Source organism: Girardinichthys multiradiatus, chromosome 17 (assembly GCF_021462225.1).
Source record: "Girardinichthys multiradiatus isolate DD_20200921_A chromosome 17, DD_fGirMul_XY1, whole genome shotgun sequence".
Taxonomy (NCBI): domain Eukaryota; kingdom Metazoa; phylum Chordata; class Actinopteri; order Cyprinodontiformes; family Goodeidae; genus Girardinichthys; species Girardinichthys multiradiatus.
This window is the reverse complement of record NC_061809.1, coordinates 27,537,414-27,554,026: the sequence shown is the minus strand read 5'-3', so window position 1 is coordinate 27,554,026 and position 16,613 is coordinate 27,537,414. Positions and strand designations below refer to the sequence as shown.

At 38.4% G+C, this 16,613-nt stretch overlaps 1 protein-coding gene across 1 annotated transcript in view; it reads right to left on the bottom strand.

Annotated features, from left to right (window-relative positions):
- Nucleotides 1-1,547: 1,547 nt before the first annotated feature.
- The window catches only part of cpm (carboxypeptidase M), a 28,675-nt gene continuing 13,609 nt past the window's right edge, over nt 1,548-16,613 (bottom strand). The window contains exons 4-10 of the mRNA XM_047390050.1: nt 12,304-12,476; nt 8,808-8,907; nt 7,658-7,763; nt 7,171-7,341; nt 5,579-5,731; nt 5,338-5,486; nt 1,548-4,014 (exon numbers count right to left, since the gene is read on the bottom strand). Of these exons, the coding sequence (XP_047246006.1) occupies nt 3,760-4,014; nt 5,338-5,486; nt 5,579-5,731; nt 7,171-7,341; nt 7,658-7,763; nt 8,808-8,907; nt 12,304-12,476 (1,107 nt within the window). The 3' untranslated portion in view covers nt 1,548-3,759. The remainder of the gene's footprint in view (nt 4,015-5,337; nt 5,487-5,578; nt 5,732-7,170; nt 7,342-7,657; nt 7,764-8,807; nt 8,908-12,303; nt 12,477-16,613) is intronic.

Genomic DNA, 16,613 nt, shown 5'->3' with positions numbered 1-16,613 from the left:
GACCCCATCAAAGTAAATCCAAACCAGTTATTACGTTCACACATGATTTAAAGTCGTAAGGAGTGTTTTTTGTGATGACGTAGAGAATCCTTTCCTCTAACCAGGTCAGTTTAAGGTCATTACAAATTATTTTTATATATAGTTTGTGTAGCAGATTTAAACATGTCTTAGCAGAATTAAATCTACCTCTAAATAAGATTTTAAAATTATGTTTTTATAAGTAGATTATTTACAAAAAAATGTAATATAGTAAAACGTTTGCCACCAGGGGGTGCTTTTGAGTATTGTTTCTGGCTTCCATCATTTTTGGGTATATTTATGTAAATACATAAAGTAACCTAAATGTTAAATGTTTGGTTTCATTCCTATTTTGCAAAGCTGTGAAAAAGTGTTCCCCCTTACAGATTTCCTCTGTATTTGCTTTTTTATCAAATGTTATTGTTTCAGATCATCAGATCTGATCATCTGTATTCAGTATTGGACAAAGATAAAAAGCACTTTTTAAGATTATTTATCTTTTATTAAGGTAAAAAATTTTCCAAGCCATTTGAAGAAGCAATTGCCCTCCTTACTAAGTCATGACGTTCCTCTGATTAACAATATTACTGCCAGATAATTCAAGAGAACCTGTCTGACACCACGAAGTAGGCTAAAAGATCTTAAATAGCAACACATCATGCAATCTAAAGACATTCAAGTAAGGATGAGAAACAACTAATTGACCTATATTACTCAGAATGCTGGGGAAATGTTCAGTGGACCAACTACACAAGAGTAAAGCTTTTTGGAAGATATGCGTCCCATCACATCTCGACTAAATCCCATCATAGTCAAACATGGTGGTGGTAATGTAATGGTACGGACAAATGTCCAACCATCATTTTGTGACTTTAGGCTCCAGCACTTGGATTATGTGGAAGGACAATGATCCAAAGCCCAGAAACAAGTCCATCTCTGAATGGTTCAATAATAAAAAAAATACCCAAGGTTTTTGAGTGGTCTAGTCCAAGTCTGGACTTTAACCTGATTGAGATGCTATAGTCTGACCTTAGGCAGGCCATTCATGCTTGTGGCTTAATTAAAACAATTCAGTAAAGAAGAGTGGGCCAAAATTCCTCTACAGAGATGAAAGCAACTAAATCGTCACAAATGTGAGCAGTAATTTTCAGACATGGCCCGGTTTGCTTTGGATCTCATTTTTCCCTAAGACATGTCACTTTAATTTTAAAACTGATCTACTCAGGTTATCTAGTAATATTTTTATGATCTGAAACATCACATTTTGACATAAAAAAGCAAAAACATAAGAAATTTGTATGGGGCAAGTACTGTCTTTCAGCAATATCTATCTATCTATCTATCTATCTATCTATCTATCTATCTATCTATCTATCTATCTATCTATCTATCTATCTATCTATCTATCTATCTATCTATCTATCTATCTATCTATCTATCTATCTATCTATCTATCTATCTATCTATCTATCTATCTATCTATCTATCTATCTATCTATCTATCTATCTATCTATCTATCTATCTATCTATCTATCTATCTATCTATCTATCTATCTATCTATCTATCTATCTATCTATCTATCTATCTATCTATCTATCTAATAATGAGAGAAGAAGAGAAGAACTTAGGGCCTTATATACTCCACAAGAATAGAGAAATTAGAACTTAAAGAAAGTCTTCATGGGTCCCACTGCAGCACACCACCTTCATGCACACAAGAAAGACGTTCTGCTCAGAATATGTGCATCAGGTACAGGTACATCTTACAATATGTGCCAAGAACAAGCTGCAATAGCTCCCAAACCAGGGCTGCAGGAAGACAATCATCTCATTTCGTTTTGCAGACCAGGGAGACAGAACATATTTGTCTATTCTTGTGAAGTTTCTATCTTTACTAGCCTTTCTACCTGCTAGATTGATTTCATGTATCTCCTGTCAGAAAATATGAAATATATCATCTCACTATTCATCATGGATTAAGTTTCTCTCATAAACAAACCACAGGTTGAGAACTCAAGAAATAAAAACCTTGCAAAACTGCACAGGCTGATCAAACAGGAAGAAAGAAAACCTGCATGAACACATCTTTTGAAGACTGTTTCTTTGTCATCATACATAGAAGAGCGGCAGTGACCATCACCGGGAGCGATTAATCTCAAAGATTTTCACCTAGCTGTGATTTTGAAAGCCCTTATTCTCTGGTTTTAATTCTACCCTTACTAAAAGCAACTCCCTCTTTTCAAGTGCTAATTTTGAAGTGCTTCTCCACGCAGATAATATTACACTCCCAACATACTGTAATGGATCTGCTTCTCAGGCTGGAATATCTCAGTAGGAAATACTTCACTAAGTCCTCAGGCAGTGGATCTTTTTCCTCCCTGATGTCTTTTGAAGAGAGCAAAACCAGAATTAAACCCTTTTAATTTCTGTGAGCAAGGAGCTGAAATGTCAGGAAGGTACAGCCAAGTATTACACTTTGAGGTTCTGTTTATACTTCAGTCTAATATCAGGACTTTTCTCAAGTTTTTGAATTTGTAGATTAATTATCCAGAATTTTCCTGAACTCCTGTTGTCATTTGTAATTCAAATATAGTTACTGGAGAGATCACTTAAAATCACCTGAGGGGCATAAAATATCTGAAAAAATACAATTAAAATTGTAGCTAGTATTGACCCTGAAATTTCTGGATTTAGGCATCTTGGTCTTAGAGATTTATGGTTAAAATTAGTTACTAATAGACATAAATAATGTGAAAAGTTTAATATTATCTCATTAATGTGGATCATTTCCTGTGAAAGATGAGAAAAATGATCGTGGCCAAACATGTTCTAGCTTTAGCATTAGCTGTAAACAGTTTGCTACCTTAATAAATATCACCACTCTGCTGTAGGTGTTAGCTCATTTCTGATAAAAACAAAGTTTTAACTGAAATAATGTGATTTTAAAATTTTCTTCATGATCATTGCTCTTCAACTGTGGTACATACCACCAGAGGCACTTCACTATGTAAGTTAAGCTAAGGATCAGTGTTTTAGTCAGCATTAGCAAGAAGTTGGGGACTCACCTTAGCTACTAAAATAAATAATTTAAAGAACATCTTTACATGGATAATCTTTTCTGAAAGGTACAAATTTCAAAGTCTGTGAGCCTTTTTCCTCCTATATAAATGTAAATTTTTTAACTAGCCGGTTTCTGGTTAATGTAACATAAATACTGTAGAACAATCCTGATATCCTGGCTGTTAGTCTAACAGGTTGACCTTTAGGACTGAATTTAGTTAAAATGTAGTTAGACTGAAAATTCTCATTTTCTGTTTCACAACAAGCTGTGTTCTTATGTCAAGATTATATTAGTGGTTGGGAATATTTAAAATATTGGTAAATATGCTGCACATTTTATTGCAAAAACAACTAAATTTCACATTAAGACCCTGTAACAAAAACAAATAGATGGAATCCAGCCATCATTTCTTTTATATTTTTTGTGGCTTTTTAAGGTCATTACCATTGATAAAACAATGTTACTTGAGGACCATCACTTGGCAGCACCTTCACTTCACTCTGTACAGTTTTGGAGCCGTCAAACTGGCAGCAACCTGTAAATCCAAACTTCAGTCTCTTCATTCCTTCAGAACTTTTTATGCTTTGTTTGGGTTTTGTCTGGTTCAGTGTGTTAGTGACAGTGTTGTATTGCTGCTGTAATTAATCTTGGGACCACCAGCTCCTGGGAAGGATAACTTCACTCTATCAGTGATTGCAACAGCGTCACTAAGCCGAACCCTACTGTCAGCCCGCTCCACGTGGACCGGGTCGTGGCGCTTCCTCCTTTAGGGTGTGATGTGTAATTACAAGAAGAGCTTGGATCAGCTGGAGAGTGGAAAGTCGCTGAGGTGGTGCGTCGTAACATGAAGTTGTGTTTCATTGCAGAGTACTGATCTGGACCATATGGGATGCTGAGTGTTTCTGTCAGAACCTCATGACCCGGGTACATCACCTGTGCATCATAAAAATCCGGTTATTAGAGAGAAAGCAATAGAAATATGATCATTTTACTTTAACTAAAAGGGCAGCTTTTTCATGTAGCTCGTAACATAGATCTAGCAATACATTACACAGCCTATACTTTCCTAGAACCTACAAGTTACTTTAGAGACCTTACTGGGTACTTCCTGAAAGTTTTTGTCCACGTTCTTTTAACTTAAATGTTACTTTCGGAAATGTACAGGTAACTTACCACAATCTTACAAGGTACCTTTGGGACCGGAGTATATTGAGAGGTGAAGTGAAACCAGGTACTTTACAGAACTTATGGGTTACCTGACTGAAACTTACAGGACACCTTGTGGAACATTCAGGGTACTTTCTGGAATCTAAAAAGTTCATGCCCAGCATTTAAAAGGTTACTTTCAGAAACATAAAGGTAACTTTAATGGAACTCAGTGTGCTTCTCCATAATTAACAGGATACTTTCAAACAGGGGGAATATTATAGGGTAACTTTTAACCAGGCACATTCCAGAACTTACTATTTTCCAGGAGCCTAAAATGTACTTTCATGAATATATAGCAGGGATGCCCAAAGTTGGTGCCTGAGGGCCAGTGTCCTGCATGTTTTAGAGGTTTCCCTGCTTTAACGCACCTGATTTCCATCTATGGCTGATTAACAGGCTTTTGCTGAACTGCAATCAGGTCTGTTAAAGCAGGGAAACATCTAAAACATGCAGGACACCAGCCCTCAAGCTCCAACTTTGGACACCCCTGATATATAGGGATTAATGTTCCAGAATTTGCAGGGACCCACAAGTAAATTTTCTTATGAAGTCAGTAGTAACTCTCAGAACATATTGAAAGTAACAACCATGATTAAGTTTTTTTTAATAGGGTGATGTCTCGATATTACTGGATAGGTTTTCAGAACTTAAAATTTGCTTTTTGGGACTATTAGATATATTTTCTGGAATCTATTGGGTACTTTTACAGTACTATTGGGGACCAAAATGTAATATCAAGTAATAATTGCTTTAGGACAAATCTTACAGGTAACCTTCTTGGAACTGAAAGGGTAATTTCCTGCAATTTACTAGACAATTTATTTTATTAAAATCTCTGTAGTTATTCCTAATAAAGCCAGCCTTGGTATTCCATGAAATTGGTTCCTTAAAGCAATTTCTTCCTGCAACAGAATGGTCCTTATTTGAAAGGATTAGTTTCCTTCTTTTTAAATCTAATTTAAAAGTTTCATGCAAATTCCTCGGGTCTAATAAAAGTGTACGGAAAACTTTATAAAACAGAATAAGAGGTAACATTGTTGCATTTACCCTGAAGGTGTATGTTCCAGGCAGCAGCAGCCTGTAGTATTCTCCATATTGGTTGGTTCTGAACGGACACATGTTCCTGCGACCCTCAACCTCCACCACTGCCTTCTGCACCGGCGTGCCCGAACTATCGAACACTTGGCCTTTTATTCCTAAAAGCAGTTAGAGATTAAACAATTGAAGCCCAGTTTCAGGTTAGAACCTGATGTTAAGCCGAAATGTGGACATGTGGACAGGTTCTCACCCAGGTGGACCTGCTGAATATAAGCCAGGAGAGCCTTTTTGTTGTCCATCCATAGAGCAGGAAGTTCTTTCCAATGAGGAAACTTGCAACAGGAAAGTTCCAGAGTCAGCTCCAGACACTGTGCCCATACATAGTTGTAATCCTGCATCCCGCCTGAAATCACACATGCATTCTTATTCCCAACAAAACATCATACCAACACTATCCGGTGTGGAAAAAAGCCCCACAATGATGCGAAATAGAATTAAGATTCAGGAAACATAGCTTTGATATGTACTGTAATATCAAAATATATTATTCATATTTTATATGTATATATGTATATCATATTTGATCCAGATTTTACAACATTTTATGGTATTTAGTATCTCAGAAAATATTGGAAGGCTTGAGGTGAAATTTAAAATGGACAAAATAGTGGGAAAACACCCTTTTTAATGTTTTCTCCTTTTGGCCTAAAAGTCAGTCAGTCATTTTCTACCGCTTATTCCATAGTGGGTCACAGGGGAGCTGGTGCCTATCTCCAGCAGTCTATGGGCAAGAGGCAGGGTACACTCTGGACAGGTTGCCAGTCCATCGCAAGGCAACACATAAACAACCATGATGCACACACTCATTCATACACCTAAGGGCAATTTAGAGCTACCAATTAACCTAACAGGCATGTCTTTGGACTGTGGGAGGAAGCCGGAGTACCCGGTGAGAACCCACACATGCACGGGGAGAACATGCAAACTCCATGCAGAAAGACCCTCGGACGGGAATCGAACCCAGGACCTTCTTGCTGCAAGGCAACAGTGCTACCAACTGCGCCACCGTGCAGCCTTGGCCTAAAAGTAAAAAGAAAATATATATTTAAAAACTTTTTTCTAACATTTTAATAAATATTGGAGAAAATTATTGAAAGATTAGAAATAAGTATGACTTTAAAAAAGCCAAAAACAATCAATACAAATGTATCGGTGACTGTATCATGAAACCCTCATGGATGAGGTTGATCAACTATCTGAAAAAGCAGCAGCAAGTGACAAGAATGAACAATGTTTCCAGTTTTCTGATTTGTTTTAAAATTATTTGTATGTCATGTAAGCTAAGTATAAATGCAGCTGTTTTGTGAAGACCTCAGAGGTTTGTTAGAGGACATCAGAGAACAAATAGCATCATGAAGACCAAGGAACCAAGCAGGCAGCTCAGGGAGAAAGATGTGGAGAAGTTTAAAGCAGGGTTAGGTTCTAAAACAACATCCCAAGCTTTGAACATCTCACAGAGCTCTGTTCACTCCATCCTCTGAAAACTGTAGCAGCAAACTGCCTCAATTTAACTCTAGAGGAGCTGCAGAGATTCACGACTCAGGTGGCTGAATGTGCTGACAGAAGAACTTTCAGTCATGCACTCCCAAAATCTGGCCAAGTATTTGAAATATGGTGCTCTGGTCAGATGAGACCACAGAAATGAAACTTTTGACCAGCATACAAAAGGCCATGTGTGGCAAAAAAAAACAAAGTACAACTCGGTACTGGCAGCATCATGCTGTGGGGATGGTTTTCATCAGCAGGGAAGGTGGTAGAGTTGATGGGAAGATGGATGCTCACCTTCCAGAGGGTACCAGTGGTATCCATTTGTGATGCCGTCCCGGAAAGGTCCGCTGTCCTCACAGAGGTTCCCCTGCTTCATGGAGGCATGGTTGAATGAGTATACCTTAGCCAGGTGGACAAACACATCGTCGTCAGGAGTGATGCTGGCCACGCCCATCTGATCAAAACCTGTAAAACCAGCCGTGTAACTAGTTATCTGTGGAATGTTGTCCGTTAAAACTGAAACATGGCAGCTGCAGAGGTGTGGCATGTTTCTGAAACAAATTAATGCACCTTAAAGAAAAAATGCTGAGCTAGGTGACCTTTACCAGACTTGAGCAATAGCTCCAAGTATTTCAGGTCTTTTTATTTCTCTACACGACCTCCTCTTTCACATCTTCAAATGAACTGTGTCAAAAGCAGCCAGCAGGGAACACAAGCTCTAAAACTGTGAATCTGAGTTCAAATTGTTGTCTCAAAGGAGGTTTCTGGATTTGTTTCTGACCTCTGTTGCTGTTGTCATAAGGATAACTGGCCACCACAGCTCCTCCGTGAAGGTTGGCAGAGAGAACAAAAGTCTCGGTCCTCAACCAGCCCATCACAGCTCTCACCTGCATGACATTGTAGAGAAATCAGTTGATCAAAAACACCATCACACTTTATATACTGTTGATTGGATAAAGATGGTTTATTTGTTTAATAAGCACAGTAAAGTAGGACTACTCTCAGCTGCAGGAGTTCTACAAATTGTTTTAGGAAGGCTGATGAAATAAAATACTCATGTTTGCTCATAACAGAGGACATATGTCACTCAGTTTAACTGGTTTGGATTTACTGTCATTTTTATAGCAGGATGTTGTTATACCCTGCTGCAGGGGAGTAAAGAAGCAAATTAGGTGATCCAGACTTCCAAATCAACTTCCATCTTCTTATTTAGTGGCAGGTTCAGACAGACGCTCCACCAAAATACATTTGCAATGCCTGCCAGCGTTTGTCACTGGGGCTAGTAAAGAAAAACATGATGAAACACAGATAAGTAAGCCTTTTACTAATTTTGATTGATGTTAGTTTAAAATTGGTTCAGGATATTTCCTTATTTCCCAGAAACTGTATCATCATGAATTAAATCAGTTTCTGGTTCTTGTTTCAGCTGAATAACTGACTAATTCTTATGTCTTTAATTGTGACACAAAAATGTGCTTCTGGACCTGACACAGTCTCAACAACCTGTTGCCCACCCACTGCTTTTCCAACCTCCAATAGATTCTCCTCCTCTTAGGTTAATGATGCCACGGAGTCACTCTGCTCCACAATGAGCTCCTTCCTGAATGGCATGCGTCTTCTATCCAGCAAACTAGCTCGATCCTCCCAGTCAGTCAATCCTTTTTGAACCCAGATTAACTAATTAAGGTCATTTTTACCATGGTAACAAACGTTAGAGATCCTTCAGTCAAACAGATCTCTAAAACATGGTTCTCCTGATAATGAGTAACTAAGAAGTATCTGACATCTAATCGCCAAAAATGTGTAACACTAAAAGTCCAATAAAGGACTCTTAGATGGAAATGCAGGCTACAGTCATTAGATGATGTCCACCTCTGCACTGCATGCTGAGTAGACTCCCCAAAAAGAGGTAGAAATGTATTAAGACCAACCTCAGCTTCTCTCTGCTCCTCATTCAGCTCCTGCTGCTTTCGGAGACCAGCAAAAGCGTCAGGAAATCCTCTATTCAGATCAACGCCGTTATAGTTAAACCTAAAACAGATAGAGGGATTTGTCAGTAATACATTTTTAAAAGTAGCTTTAAAAGATCCTAAACAAAATTCAATCTACCACCTGTTATGAGTATCAATGCAAATAAAAGGACCACAGATACATTTTATGCTTTCCAAAACTATACCTATATAAGCAGTTAGGACCTACAGGTGAAGATGTATTTTTAGGATGTAAAAACAGATAACAGTCATTTTGTTGTGTAAAGTTTCCAAATTTCCAGAGAGAAGTAACACTATAATTAGTTTTCGTGGTAGTTATTTTAGACAACCCTTTGAAATTGAGATGTAATTCTTTCAATTTCTTAAGAAAAACTGGTTACTGCATGTTGTGTTTGTTGTTAGTCTATTTGGGGCCATCTGGGACTGCAGGAAGCAGAGATGTAGATGTTACACTCAGTTTTCCCATGATCTGCAGTCTGTGTCCGCAGGAAGTGAATGCGTCCTTTTAAACAGCAGAAGATTTAATTTTTTAGAGTATTGGATATAATTTTATCAGCTTTTCTTAGCTTTTTGTAAGTTTGCAAAGCTTTTTGGATAAACTCCAGCTTTTGTTTCATAATTAAAACACTTTGGAAAAGTTAAACTTTTCAACTTTTTGTCACGTTACAGCAGCAAACTTCTTTGTATATTGGGGGTATTTTAGTGATAAACCGACACAAAGTTGCACCTAAATACTGGAGTTGAATGAAAATGATGCAGGGCTTTCAGTTTGTTTCATAAATAAAAATCAGAAAAAATATAGCTTGTGTTTTTATTCAGCCCCCAGAAACAGTGCAGTCAATTGCCTACCTAATTAGTACACTGGGTTAGGTTCTAAAGCAACAACATTGCAAGCTTTGAACACCTCACATAGGTCTGTTTAATCCATCTTCTGAACATGGAAAGAGGATGGACCAACTGCAGACCTACCAGAACATGGAGGTCCACCTAAACTGACAGCAAGGAGGACATTCAGAAAAGCAGCCAGGGGTCTGCGGTAACATTGGATAAGCTGCAGAGATTGTGTGTTAGAATGGCCTCGTCAAAGTCAAGATCTAAATCCATTTAAGAAACTGAGGAAAGGCTTCTGAAATGATGTTTACAGATGATCTCCATCCAATCTAACTGCTGAAAGATGGTTCTACAAAGTACCAACCCCGGGAGCGGCTCATAAAACTACATGCCACGTTTCTGAATTGTGTCTAAAAAAGTCTGAAAACCATCCAGCAATGTCGTTCCACTACACTGATTATACCCTAACACATAAAACCTCAATAAAATATAACGAGATTTGTGGTTGTTATGAGCAAAATCAATCTCTGAGGAGCAGAAATAAAAATTTTTCTAGTAAGACACAGGAGCCACATTTAGATGGAGTAAAAATCTGAACCTAATCCAGGACAAAAAAACCTCTGATGCTATTCCAGCATGTGTGTTTACTTTTACAGAGCATTAGAAACAAGAAATCAGTGCATAATTCAGAGCAATTACACTCACTACCCTCTCCCGTTCACCTCTCATTGATGCAAGGGGAACATTTCCTTTTAAGATGTGGAAGATGTGACCTCAGACAGACCACACACTCGGTTTTACCCCCAAAACAAATCTAAACCTACTCCCTAAGGTGAGTCCTGTTAACGAGGCTGTGCAAATGGATTTTCACCCTTTCTTTGTGACAAAGATGTAAAAACACAGCCCTCTCCTACAAAACAGGATAGAAGAAGACGTCAAAACACACTTAATTGGAGACTTTAATGCTTTATCTGTGTCTGCAATCTGAGTGTGATGTAGATCAGTGTGTTTGGTTTCCTGCTAATCAGAGTTGTTTGGGCATTGGAGCGTTTCTCAGTTTAAGTTTTGCACAACAAACATGATGTCATGCAATGTTAAATTGGATCTTTAAGGTTCTTTGTTACAAGCAGCCTGTCAAGAAAATACAACTTGTTCCCATTTCCTGTGAAAAACCCAAAAGCAGAAAGTCCTGCTAAAAAAACACATCCTGGATCTAATAAAACTTTTAGGTTTGTCTGTGATCAAAACAGAATTTGCATGTCTTTTTTTTAAAAGGAAACTTTCACAAAAGTAAGCCTTCAGGCAAATTTTAACTGTTAGTCGTTAACTTGTTACCATGAAATGTCTTGCTGTAAGTTTTAAATATTTGGTAGAATTTCCTGCTACTACTTGCATTTGGTTTTGGGCTGTTTTTAACATATACTGTATGTAAACATTTATAGACTGTATACAAAAAAATGAAATACAGAAATATTTCTTGAAAAAGATCAAAACAAAACAAAAACTCTCAACTATTTCAGACATGGAAACTCTAGTGATAGTAAGCAGTGTTTGTAGGAATCCTGTCCATAACCGCTTTCATTCACAAAAAAAGCAAAGACAAAAATTTTCAGAATTCCTACGTTTTAAGAAACATTGAATGCAGCACGGTTTGGAGTTGAGCTGAGGATGAAGATGCAGATCTAAGGTAATTTAACTCATGTTCACACTCATGTTATCATAGATAACATTCTGGAGTCAAAAGTATTCACACAAATTCTCAGTGGCTCAATAAATATCCAGATTTTTCATTTTACAACCATAAACTTTAATGCATTTCAGTGGCATTTTATGTGAAGGATCAACACACAGTAATGCATAATTGTGAAGTGGAAGAAGAATCATAAATGGTTTTCAATTTAATAAAAATCTGAGACGTGTGGCATGTATTTGTATTCATTCCTACTGAGGCAATGCCTTGTAGAACGAGTATTCACTGCAGTTCCACCTGCAGTCTTTTTTAGGGTCAGTCTCTATCAGCTTTGAACATCTACAGACAAAAGGTTTTGATCATTGTTCTTTATAAAACAACTCAAGCTCAGTTTGATTTGAAGGAGAGCATTTGGGAGCATCGGTTATCATTTGAATTAACGTCTGGACTTTGACTGGGCCCTTCTAAACCTTTCTCATGTAGCTCTGGCTGCATGTTTAGGGTTGTTGTTCTGCTGGAAGGTAAACCTCCGTCTCAAGTCTCTAAAAGGTTGTCTTCCATCACTGCTCCGTATTTAGCTCCAACCATCTTCTCATAAACTCTGACCAGCTTCTTTCTCCCTGCTGATGGAGAGAATCCTCACAGCACGATGCTCTCATCAACTTGTTTCACTGCAAGGCAATTGGTTGCAATGGATTTTATTTTGGGATATCAGAAGGATTGAATTAAAAATGCAAGCCACACTATTCAGATTTTTTGGTTTTTCTTCCACTTCAATATTCAGCTCTACTTCGTGCCATTCCATCATATAAAATATCAATAAAACAAATTGAATTTTGTTTTTGTAACATGACAAAATGTAGAGAGGGGTGTGAATACTTTTGGAATCCACTGTAAATCCATTCGTTTGTTTACCTTCCCTGACTAAACAGGCAGTGTGTGTCCGCTTCATCGAAACCATCAGGGTTCATCGTCGGCAGGATGTGGATCCGAGTGCCGTTCAGCAGGTGCAACGACCATGTTTCGTTGTCACGATAACCGCGCACAAGCTCGCCGATCAGCTGGAGGAGGAGCACGCGGCCCAGAACCTAAAAACACAAGCGTCAACTTGGTGTGTGTTAAAGGGGACTAATGTGGTATATAGTACTACATACTATATATCCTATATTTACTCAGGAAATGTTTAGTCCCAGAATAGAATTTAAAATTATCCTCCTCACATATAAAGCCCTTAATGATCTAGCTCCATCATACATCAGAGATCTGATTGGTCCATATGTTCCTAACAGAGCACTTTGTTCTCAGACTGCAGGTTTACTGGTGGTTCCTAGAGTCTCTAGAAGTAGAATGGGAGGCAGATCCTTTAGTTATCAGGCTCCTCTCCTGTGGAACCAGCTCCCAGTTTTAGTCCATGAGGCAGACACCCTGTCTACTTTTAAGGCTAGGCTTAAAACTTTCCTTTTTGATAAAGCTTATAGTTAGAGTGGCTTAGTTTATCCTGAGGTATCTCTGTAGTTATGCTGCTATAGGCTTAGGCTGCTGGAGGACATAATGACCACTTTCACCATCTTCGCTACATGTGAGCTGTCAGAACTTTAAATAATGTTTCTGCTTAAGTACGGGTGAGCTATGGAGCTCCAAAGTTTTTGCAGTTTTCTTACCCATTTTGTGAAGATTAATCAACCATCATCAAAAGTATGAGCTTATTATTTTCGATTTAATAACTTGTTTAATTTTTTTGTTTTTCTGGTTTTTTTTCTAATCCGGATAGAAATCATGATGGAAACGCTGAGAAAACAAAAGACATCCAAAATAAATGTTTCATTTGCACTCTTCATTAAAATAACATTTAAAAAAATGAGACAACGCAACAGAACTATGTTTTTGTGACCCTGGGTTCTGAAGTAACATGAGTCATCAAGGAACGGAAACCTCATCCAGTTGGGAGTTGTAGGGAGGTGGTTTTTCCAGGGAAGATGGTGGGGAGTGGGAGAAAAGAGAAACTTTATGAATGAATATGAGCTTCAAGAATAAGGTAGAAAGGTGGGAGAAGGTGTATACGTGCAGAGCCTTTACAAACACAAGTCAGGACGGGTTCGCCCTCCGGCCATTGTTCTCCTCCTTTATGACCCACCTAAACTATTTCATTTCTGCTTTTTCCTGCCGTGTTCTTTTATGCAATGTTTATTTAGTCTCAGTATAAGACTAAAACACACAATTTGGATTAATCCAAAAGTGTCAAAGTTGTGCTTTTAGTTTGTCAGTTTGTTACATTGAATGTCCATCAAAGACGACATTAATTTAAGATGTTTATAATCTACAAGACCAGAACGAATGGGAAGGATAATGACGACATCTTCTCTGGGTTTAAAATAGTGGAAAAATCTAGGAAAAAAAAACTTGGGACATTTCCAATTCCTCACTTCAAAAATTAAAGCTCTTTTTGTCTCTAAACAGGTTGATAGAGAAAGAATGGCTGAAAAAACATGAAGTGTCTTCCAATTTCACCACTTTTTAAAATGTAAAGTTCTTTTTAAAACCGCTCAGTTCAACTTTAGGGCCTTGATTTCACATTTCTGAATAACACAACAGTGTAAACTCCCCACTTTATTAGGGACACCCTGCTAGTACCATGTTGGACACCCTTTACCTCCAGAACTCCCTTAATTCTTCATGGCATAGATTAACCAACGTGCTAGAAACATTCCTCTGAAATTTTGGTCCACATTGAAATGCTAGCGCCACACAGTTGCTGCAGATTTGTCGGCTGAAAATGCTCGATTCCAACACATCCTAGGGGTGATGGACTTTAAGGGGTTTAAACTATGATCCGCTGATACTAAAGGGCCTAAAGTATGCCAAGAAAAATCCCTCCACCACCACCATGACACAATCACCACCAGCAGAGCTGAGTTTGCTGGAGGCAGTGTGATGGTGGGGTGGTATAACCCTCAATGGAAAAACAAGGCTTGTCATCAGTTGAGACAATCTCAATGCAGAGGCCTATCAAGATGAAATTCAGCAACCAGTGGCAATCTAATATCTACATTTTTAGAGACTGAACTCCATCCTCCAAGATGTAAACACTCATCCCCACAGGGTGGGGTGGAGCAGAGACTACCTCCAGTAATTTGGAGCAGAGAGGATGGTCCGCCTGACCCTAACCCTAATGAACCCTTGTGGGATTAGCTTGGGTATTCTGTTTGTGCCAGACAGACCCAACACAACCATATTGGGTGCCTTGCCACAAACACTCCTTAAGAAATAGGAAGACATCCCACAAGAGCGTGTGACCAAGCTGGTGATCGGCATGAGAGGGAGCGGCCAAGCTGTTGTGGTTTAGAATGTTTCTCACACAAATGTCATTTTTCCTGTTTAAGTGGCAAAATAAGCTGAGACACCTTGGCAAGTTTTTCATGGCCGGAGGCCATATGCTCAACTCTGCTGCTCAACCCACGATCCATTTTCCTTACAAAAGTGGCAGCATTTAAGGAAAGTTTTATTGCCAGGATGCATTGTCACAACATAGAGATAATCAACCAAACATAAAGACCTTCATCAAGATCTTCATTGAAATTAAAAAAGCCAGCAACCAAGTCTTTGCATCTTCCTAAACTTTACATTTTATAGCCAGCTGGTTACCACACAGCTGGCTATGGAAAGGTTTTACATCCAATATTGCGCCATGTATCATGCAACATTTGCCCTGTGGTTTCCAATAACAGAAACAAACCTCTGAAGAAATCCAAACTTCAGTCTGGCCGTGCACCAAAGGAGTTGGAACCATTATTATGGGTGGATTTAAGTAAAGACCTGGATGATGAATAAGCCTAAAAGCGTTACTGATGAGCCTCAGGGATCACCTGAACTGCAGGTATCTTACTCTATATCTTTAACACCAGCATTGTTGAGTGTTTTGGCCACCTCTACCTCTATCATCAGATGGTTCTGGCCAGTTTAGAGAACAAGATTTTGCTTGCCAAGTTGTTTATACTGCTGTGCATTAGCAGATGTGGGCTAATGCTTGGCTTTTCAGGGAAGTACAGGTGGGACTTGTTAAAAGAGACGACTGGTGGAGACAGACAAAGCCTGTGGGAAGTTTGCTGCTAAATTCAGTGTGAAGATTTATGAAAGCAGGCTCATTTTCCAACACCCAGACCCCTTCCCAAAGGAAACAACATTTCTGAGGTAAAACAGCTTTAAAAAATAAATACAATGAGCAGATACATTGTTGACACTAGAAGGTGGACTGGTGATTGGTAGAAGTGTTGATGATCCATGGTTTTTATTGCTGATCCTGTCTACACTGTACACAGATCCTTGTCTGTATTGCTGGTACATGCAGTTTTAAATGTTTGCCTTTAATGAGCTGCCTAAACCTAACGCGCTATGAAATAATTACAATTCCTCCCACATTCTGTTATTTGTGTTTTTCCAGAATTTAATGTTTTTCACAGTATACATGTTCAACAGTTTTAGGCTTATGTCCTATAGTGGCTGAATCTACTGCTCTGGACTTTATAATACATGCAATTTAATATGCGTTTCTTCAGCAGGGACAGAAAAGTTGGTTCGACAACGGCTGGAGCTACAATGGAATAGCTTAGATCAAAGTACATTCCTGTGTTAGAATGGCCTAGTATAAACCTAGTCTAAACCTGAATCAAATTGGGGATCTTTGAAAAGACTTAAAAATGTGCTGTTGTCTCCATCCAATCTGACTGGTAAATGGGGGGAAATTTGCAGACTGCGGATGTTCAAAGCTAGTAGAGGCATACCCTAAAATATCAGCAGCTGGAACTGTTGATAACTGACTCAGATATTAATGTTAAAAATATATGACAACCATGTTCTGTTTTCCTCTTCTTCATAATCCTACTTTGTGTTGGTTTATCTCACAAAATTCCACTAAAATACACTGAAGTTTGTAGTTGTAGCATGACAAAATGTGAAAAAGGTTCAGGGGTATGAATACTTTAGCATGGGGTATGAATACTTTAGCAGTAGATCCACAGTTTGACAGAGATTGATATCGAAAAGTTAAAACAAACACGTTTTGTGCGAGTTTCTTAAACATTCTCAGAGAAGTATGAATGTTTGGGCTGAATATGTGAAGTTTATGCATCTCCAAGGTCATTGCTGATTTCTTTCCATCCTGGCATTGTGTTAACACACACCTGTACGCTCTTTAATGAAACTGAACAGAGTACAAATAAACCAGCTGC